Here is an 8,484-nt window from a genome sequence, read left to right as displayed (position 1 = left end):
GTGGGGGCAAGAGGCAGGAGAGGCCTGGGGAAGCTGCGTTACCCCCTTTTGTCCGGGCGAGGAGGGGGGGGTGGGGGTGGGAAGGGCAACCGCTGGTAGCGAGGACGGGGACCGCCAGGCTTTCGGCGGACGCTCCCTGGCACGGGGTAGCGGGGGCGGTTGGGGCGCTCCTGGGCCCCAGCTTCCTCAGGAGGAAACACGACGAAGGCAAAAATCAAGGCCCAGCAAGCATCGCCCTCGCTGCTGGAGCCCGTGCCAGAGGGCAGCCCCGACGACCCCCCCCCTTCCTTCCGCCCGGCACCCCCCGAGGCGGGGAGGCCATTCGGGCTCTCCGCTGGGGCCGCGGCGCACAGCCCGCGGACTACTTAGCCGCCGCGCGCGCGCCTGTGCACCGCCGCCGCCAGCGCAGGGCCGGCCCGGCCGCGGTGGAGGCGAGAAACCCGCAAGGTGCGCGAGCCGAGCCCGTGCTAAAAATAACTGCGGCGTGTTAGCAACAGCCTCCCCATTGGCTGGCCGGGCCCGGCGGCGCCCGCGGATTGGTGCGCTGCCTCGGCCAATGAACTGGAGGGGGTGTGCGCGGGAGGAACGCCCCTGCAGCGGCGCGGGGTCTGCTGGGAGTTGTAGTTGCCAGGGCGGCCCCCCCCCCCCCCCGAGGCCTTACCGTGGGGCCTGGCTGGCCTGGCCATCGCTTCCCTGCTCTCACGGGCAGTGGCACATTATTTTAAGGTTTTATCTGGTTTAGGAAGGTAGGGCTTGCTCTGCGTAAATGCAAGATAAGCAATTACGTAAGCTGGCACCATAGCTGGCGCAACTTGGGCTGCCAATGCTGTCCCAGGGAAGGACGCCGCTGTGGAAATCAGTGGCCCTTGTTGCCGTCCAGATTCCTTATCTGGCTTCTGCTCTTCGCGTTGCAGGCAAATCATAGGTCTTTACCCTTGCCCAAAGGGTCAGACACCACTGAGAGGAGCCTCTGCTGCAACATTAGCAAACTGAAGTTGTTCACGTACCACGAAATGTGTGGGTTTTGTTTTTTTTCTGCAAATAAAGAAAGGGTAAGAGTCAACAAATGCTAATGATTTAAAAACGAGTCTGCTTGCTTCAGGGTATGACGTGATATCCAGGTGCGGCAAGAAAGAAATAGTCTCCGTAAAGTAGCAATGCCCAGTGAAGCACGTTACAGGGGTTATTATGTTTTTCTCGCATACGGTCTTACCACACAGGGTTATAGGGCACCAGTTGCCACAACACGGGGCTCCACATTGCCTCTGCTAAACTGGCCCTGCTGCTAGTTCTGAGGAAAACAAAGAAAATCCTAACAGGCACCTGCAGCTCACGTATTTTCTGGTCGGAGAACACAGGGCCGAGGTGAGGCGGCCAGCTGGCACGGCGCTGGGCACGCCAGGCGCTGCGGGGAGCAGAAGCGCTTGGGACAAGGACAGACCCCGTGCAAAGGGCTCTCGTAGCGTACGCGCGCTCCTGTTAAAAGAGAGATTTGAGCAGGCTAAAGCTCCAGCCGAGCGGAACTGGCACCAGCAACGCTGCTCCCAGGCCCTCCCGGCCATCTTTCAGACAATTTCCTCAGAGGCGACACCAATAGACCGTGGAGGGGAGAAGTGGCCTTGTAGGGCCACGCAGCATCGGCGCGCCCGCTGCCACAACGGGAGGAGTTTGCCTGGCCGAGGGCTGGGCCTGTGAAATCCTTCCTCTTTTTCCTTCATTCTGAAGAATTCTCAAGAAAATCGCACCGCAGAGTCACATGTAATCTTGTAATTGGATCCTCTCAACATACAGAGGTATGGTCAAATGTCAGCCTTACCTCCCATTTTCAAGAGGGACAGAGACCACGACTGCCTCCCGAGCTGCTCTGTGTCCCTCTGGTTAAATAATTCTCCATAGCAACTGTCCCGTCCCCCCCCCCCCCCCCAACAAAAAGTATAAAGTTCCTCCCTTGCCCTTTTCCCCACAAAGATCCTCTGGATCTTTCTGGGATTTGTTTACGCTCCCTCACTCAGGAATGCTTTACCTGAGGTATTGCTTTTGCCATGGAATTGGATGCACTTCTTTTGAACCCAGGCAAGGCTGTGCAGCGAGAAATCTATTTATATTGTCCTTTCTAGACGCAGGGCTTTGACAGCCATCGTTGCTGGTCTTTTCACCAGTTAAATAAACAAGTAACGTTTTTTCTTTCTTAACTTTTCCTGTAGGGGAAGAGGGGAGAGAGAACGAGAAGATTTATGAGAGCTATTATGAGCAGCGTTATTTCCATCGCTTCGAGTTTAAAATGAATATCGTTACAAGAGAATGCCTTTTTTTTCAAATGCTCCCTTGCTTTGCTGGAAACAAAATCATGCTGCCAGCCAAAGATCAGGAAAATTAAAACGACAGGGCTATTTCTAGCAGCATTAAGAAAAAAAAAGGCAATTACATTTCTAAAATGCTGTTGTTGTTTCACTAAGGTGTTACTAAAAGGGTGTTACACGTTAGAAGTCTTTAAAATACTTGTGTCTTGACCGTGTTCCTTTAATTATCTGGTTGCACTTGTACACATGCACGCGGAGGAATTCTGTCATAGTATCCGCTCCTGCATTCTCGACCATTTGGCTATTACGTCAAAGCAAAGCTCCTGAATCACATGCACACGGAAAGCACAGGAATCTCCGAGCCGCCACGACAGAGCTAGTTCTGCTGGGTTATTTAATGCCAAGGAAGGGCAGTCAGGTTATAATTGGGCATAATTAACACTCCCATAGCCTGAATACGCTTTACATTCAAGTCACGTGACAACCTCAAGGAAATGAAAAAATTCTTTCCTGCTATTGAAATAGGCAAAACAACATCTCCAGCTGATCCCCATAATGAGAAGATAACAGCTCCTCTGAAGATAAGCTTTCAGCAGCAGGATTTCATTTGTGCAACTCCCCCAGGGAAAGCTCACAGGTAAACTCAAGACATTTACCTACCTTCAGTTTTTTAAAAGGGTAATGCTTCAGGCTCGAGGGCTTTGTCAAGGCAAGGTCTAGATGATTCAATGGACTGGAGGTGCGTTACAGAGCTGTTTGCTGAGCTTGCTGGTAAGTTATCACCCCTGGCAGGTAGTTGATCTGAAGGGGCGTGTAGCAGGGAACATCTGTATGCATCAGAACCTATGGATGCCTTGTTAGTACTGGCAACAAAGAGGCCAATTACTTAATAGGCCAAGAGTTGTCATGTTTTTTCCCTCAGTGTAAACATTTGAAATAAAGGGATTTTTTTGTTTAAACTTATGGCATAACATCCTTTTGATAAAAAGAAAACCAACCAGTAACCCTGTCTAGAAAAGTAACAGCAGGAAAACACGTTTAGCTCCACGTAATTAGGATTCGCAGCCAGCACCACGGGGGTTCAGCCGCTACAGAGACGCAGCGTCCCTCCCGCCCTTCCTTGCAGCTGCCGTGCGAGCGTTCCACAGCACACAGCCTGAGTCAGGCTGCTTAAGACTTTCTGCCGTCTGACGAGGCCCTTCCAGGGCTTGGCAGACAGACAGCAGCAGGACATTTGTTGTCCCCTTTTATTTCCCCAGGGAAGCTTGCCCTTTTAGTATGTGTTTTAGTTTCCAGTACTGTCAGGAAATCTCTTTCCACTGGATCAGTGCTATTTCAGTGAGTTTAGTTTTGCTTATCTCTATTTCCATACAAAATATTGCACTTTTCTAGGGGCCTTGGCTGGGTTTGATATGTTGGTGAATAGAAATCATTACCACACCAACTGTATCCATTACCCTTTCTGAATTAGCAGCTTTAGGGCAATGTCCCATCCATGCTCTAAAGGTAGCAGAAAGGCAGTGGCGTTGAACTGATCTGAGCACCAGCAGCATTTGGCATTCTCCCCAGCGCTGTCCGAGCAAACAAGGCAAAGGGGAAAAGAAGCCTATTCCCCTCTCTCCACCTGCCCAGTGACTCAGAACAACTAGAAATGGCAGCTTAACTCGCACTGCTGCCAGAATGTAGACCAATATACCCAGCAATCAGAGAGTGAGGGTACCAGGAGTGCCAAGAAAATAAGTATGATCAGCTCTTTTTTCAAGGGAAAGGGATGGGAAACTTATCTCTATGGCAACCCCTGCTTGGCTGATCCTGCTAAACGTTCAGAAACAAGGGCTGCTGTAAAATTAGATCTTCTAGGAGTCCCTGCACCAGGGGCAGTAACTCCAAGAGACAGAAAATTCAAATTTTGTCTGCCCTCTGCATTCACAGAACACTTCATTATTTTAGAAGCTTCCAGGAAAGAAAGAAGAGATATGTACAAACCTTCTGCATTCCCAGTGTGATAATCTGGGTGGCCTGGCTGAGAGCAAGTGATAAATTCTGGATGAAGTGATAAAGTTGCAAGTACAAAAAAAAAAAAAAAACTGCATGTCATGGGCTGCTTTTAAAGAAATACAGAATTTAACATAGCTGATAACTGGCCGTGACACGAGCTTCCCAGTCAGGATCAGATTCCCAAGACTGTGTAAAGGGAATCCAGTTATTGTAGCACATGGACTCTGGTCAGAATATGAATATGGCATGGTGAGCTAGGTCCTTAATTTTACCATCCGGGGAACAAATTCACTAGTAGAAAACTCAGTTCTGCCTCTGCATGTAAGGCATCTGGTCACAGGCCTCTGCTGAGCACACAGACTGCTTTTAGGCTGTACTGGTATTTGACAAAAAAAAAAAAAAAAAAAAAAAAAAGCAGGCTCTGGTTTTCAGCATGCATACGACTAATAGCCTACAACACAATAGTTGGTTTCCAGTTACAGCAGAGAAGGCTTTAACTTATTCACAAGAACAGGAGAGCGAGTCAAATAGCTTAGTAGGTTTTAGAAAGGGATTGGATGTTTGCATGGTGAAACAACATCCACAGCCGTATTAGCTAGGATAAGGGTTACAAGCTCAGCGATCCTCATGCTACAGGACAAAATGATCAGTCGCTGGGATCACACGCACACAAAAGCAATAGCTGTTCCCTGAAGCTCCTTGCAGCAAGGTCACATGGCCATAAGCAGACACTGTCAGAAACCAGATAACCCATTGTGCAGTTCTAGCTGGACTAATCCTGTGTGTCCCCAGAAAGCTCCAGAGAAGCTAGGAACAGAATAAACCAGAGAGAAATCCTTCTGTTATACAAAAAAGCCCAAAGAAAAAGCTTTATTGGTATGCATTCTACAGAAACAGTTACAGACGGGGCCTTGGATTAATCTGTCAAAGAAAACAGATTAGTGCTGTCCCTAGGAAGACACCAGCCATGAGCAGTGCTAGGTTCCCTACAAAACAGGGCAGCATGAAAATGTCTTGGGGGGGGGGGCAGGTTGGACACATGGGACTGGCACGCTGCTCTTCAGTAGAGGCATGTGGGGAGATTACCAACTGGGGGGGGGGGCTGGTAAGAGCAGATGCAAGGTGTTCCCCACATCGGAAAGGGCTCTTGGTTTTTACTGAGCTGGTCTCCTCCACTTGCTCACCAGGATTTTTACAGTGGGCTGGAGCAGGTACTAGCAAAACTTCTGAAAAGCTAAAAGACAGTAACCCTCATTTGTTCTTTCTGATACTCAGCTCTAATCAGGTTCCAGTGCCCACTCAGTCTGTTACTTCTCCAACCCCCAAGAATACTACTGAATTTGTATTGTTTTAGAAAAATAATCAACTGGTTTTCAATAACAGCAAGTCCAGAGATGTTCCAGGACCCTCTCGCCAACCCGACAGCAGGTGCAGCCCCATACAGGTAGGATCACCTCTTCTTGAAGCCATACTTCTTCCTTTCATAGAAGAGATCTGTCTTGGAACTGCCCAGGTTGACAATCTTAGGACAACCATCTCGCTGGAATTGAAGAAAAGAAGAGGTAGGACATGGACAAACAAGACAACATCATCATCACACACAACAGTTTCAGCAGGTTCACAGTTCCCTCTCCCTACCCTGGCATTAAGGCTCATCTCAGGACACCTGCGTAGGCAAACTGCCCTCAACTCTCCTGGCTACTACCAGCAAGAGAGTGGAAATAGAAAAGAGGGTGGACACCTTTTTAACATCACTCTAGCACATATTCTTCCTCAGGGTGAAGATGGAAACCAGCTTGTATAACATCAGCAGTTTAATGAGGGGGACACTCAGTGCCTCAAGACTGGATTCTTTCTAAATTAGGATACACAGGATTTATAGGGACCAGGGGAATAACCTTTCCCATCCTTAGCCAAAAAGAATCTTGTTGCTTTAGATGTCACCAAGCCATTCTTGTGTTTACAGACCCCTTTTCAGCTGTGACAGCAGAGCTGAATCTCAGATTTCCTGCATTCTGGAGAGGCCATGGTCATCTCGGGAGAGAACGGTTATTCGCAGCAGCTACACGGAGAAGTTCTTGTACCCCAGCTCCAGCAGATGGTGAGACAGACAGCCACAAGAAGAGTAAAAGGGATGGACAGGTGTGGTTGCAAACAACTGAATACAAATCAGAGATATGTGCCTTTCTGTATACCAGCGGTCCACTTGATGGTGAAATGTTGCGGCTGGCAATGGCAGCTGTGCTGAGGGGCCCAGCAGGCGGAGGAACACACGTCCCTGACTGTTGTGCGAGCCCAAGTGGGTTAGATACAGAAAGCCTCCGGGGAGATGTCAGCCACTGTGGAAACTGCACCCAAGTTGCCCCACCAATACCTGCAGCTGTGCAGGAGAAGCACCCTGGTGGGGAGGGTCTGCATGGCAGAAATAACAGGAGAGGGGAAAAATAAATCGCTCCTTCCCCATACACCTACCACAACCCATTGTCTCATGATTCGCTTTCGCATCCCAAGAGCAGGACTCTTCCAAGTCTTCCCTCCCACAACCCAGGGAGTTTGTGACAAACTCGACAGCTTTATTGCAGGGCTCTGTTCATTCTTCCACCTCCTCAGAAGAAGGCAGCATATGAACATGCTCCTGTCCCCAAGGAAGGATTACTTTCTGCAACTCACAGTTGTCCTGGATGACAAGGCAGGATCTTGGCCCCTACCCACAAACAGAATTTGAGCTGAAACAATACCGCCTTCCTCCCTCCATCAGGACAAAGAGAAACCAGGCCCTTTGCTTTGTGCCCAACAGCATTTCACCTCATCCATTTTGAGATTTGCTCGCTTGCTCCATTATCCATTTCAGTTTTTGTCTGGGAATGAAGGAAGATCAACTGCTCTGACTCAACCCTTAGAGCGTTAGAACTTCGGATGCAGAGCTCTGTCCATCTGCTTTTCTTGTTCATATCAGCACCAACTACCACAATTGTGACATGTACTACACTTAACTTTTCTCAGTCTGGGCATCCTAAACCTGTGCCAGCACTTGTCAATTCTGCAAGTCAATCCTGTCAAGTCTGCTATTTCAGATCTGCAGCTTCACATCTGCAACGGTCCCTAACGTTTGAGTTTGCGGGTACAGAACAACCGTCTTCACCCACAGCAGCCTCCATCCAGTTGTCAAAATACCTCAGTTCTGACTTATCATTCCCTTGCTGCTCCAGCTCTAGATTTTCTACAATCCTGCCTCGCAGAGCAACTGGCTATTTCAGATCTGAACCAGACATAAGCTACAAGAGAGCTTTGATTGGGAAAAACACCTGCACGGAATCAATATGAATCAGTAAAAATGACACCAAACCTCGTGTCTCATCAAGTCAGGTGTCTCGGTTCCAAAGGTAAGTTAATGAAACTATTTACTATTTCTCATAGCATCTCTAAAGTAAGAGGCAGGACCACCATCACAGCACTTTATCCAAATATATCATTTAGATATTAAAACAAATTATGGTCATCAGATCTTACGACTAAATTAAGACTGGGCCTGTCCTGAATTTAGCTGGAGGCCTCTGGAGAAAATACAGGTGCTGGAGAAAATTAAACCAGCAACTCAGTCAGCTGAACCTGTTCCTCTAAATCAATCGGAACCATTCTCTCAGCATGTTCTCTACCGACATTAGGGTTTGCTGGAGATGTTATTTGCAAAGGAGAAGGCTGTCTCAGTCATTGGGGCTTATTAAAACCAAAACCAAACAGGCCTTAATAGACACTCTCACAGCCATCACATCCATATTCTGGGGATATTCCAATTGTTATTAAGCGTTGCGTTCTTGCTTCTTAAGGTCTTTCTGCTACTTCGTTTGCAGGTGACATTCTTCACATCTTGCATTCACCGTGATGGATATCAACAAACACCGAGTCAGAGGAGAACAGCTGCCTCACTTCACATGCACGGTGGCTGTCTTTATCTTTCAATATGGCAAGATTAAACAGTACTGACTACAGAAATATGGGATCATTGCACCAGAAAGTGTTGGCAGAAAAAGAAATATCTACAATATAGGCCATTCCAGATAAGAATAAAAAGTTAATATCCCAGTGAAAGTATACAGGAAATTTTAAACTCGCAAAAGACAATTAATGGAGCAAGGACACAGGACACTAAGATCTAACTTTATTTCCTACTCCAAAGGAAAACATC

At 48.1% G+C, this 8,484-nt stretch overlaps 1 protein-coding gene and 1 long non-coding RNA gene across 2 annotated transcripts in view; both read right to left on the bottom strand.

Moving 5' to 3' along the window:
• Positions 1-940: 940 nt before the first annotated feature.
• LOC138067012 (uncharacterized) lies at positions 941-4,335 on the bottom strand. The gene is made up of 3 exons (XR_011140690.1): positions 2,961-4,335; positions 2,024-2,198; positions 941-1,035 (listed from the first exon to the last, which is right to left on the bottom strand). It is a non-coding gene; the product is annotated as an uncharacterized lncRNA (long non-coding RNA).
• Positions 4,336-5,135: 800 nt separating this feature from the next.
• The window catches only part of PHF5A (PHD finger protein 5A), a 7,293-nt gene continuing 3,944 nt past the window's right edge, over positions 5,136-8,484 (bottom strand). The window contains exon 4 of the mRNA XM_068940943.1: positions 5,136-5,838. Coding sequence (XP_068797044.1) covers positions 5,749-5,838 — 90 coding nt within the window. The 3' untranslated portion in view covers positions 5,136-5,748. The remainder of the gene's footprint in view (positions 5,839-8,484) is intronic.

Source organism: Struthio camelus, chromosome 1 (assembly GCF_040807025.1).
Source record: "Struthio camelus isolate bStrCam1 chromosome 1, bStrCam1.hap1, whole genome shotgun sequence".
Classification (NCBI taxonomy): domain Eukaryota; kingdom Metazoa; phylum Chordata; class Aves; order Struthioniformes; family Struthionidae; genus Struthio; species Struthio camelus.
The sequence above is the reverse complement of the archived record's forward strand: the minus strand, read 5'-3'. Positions and strand labels throughout refer to the sequence as shown.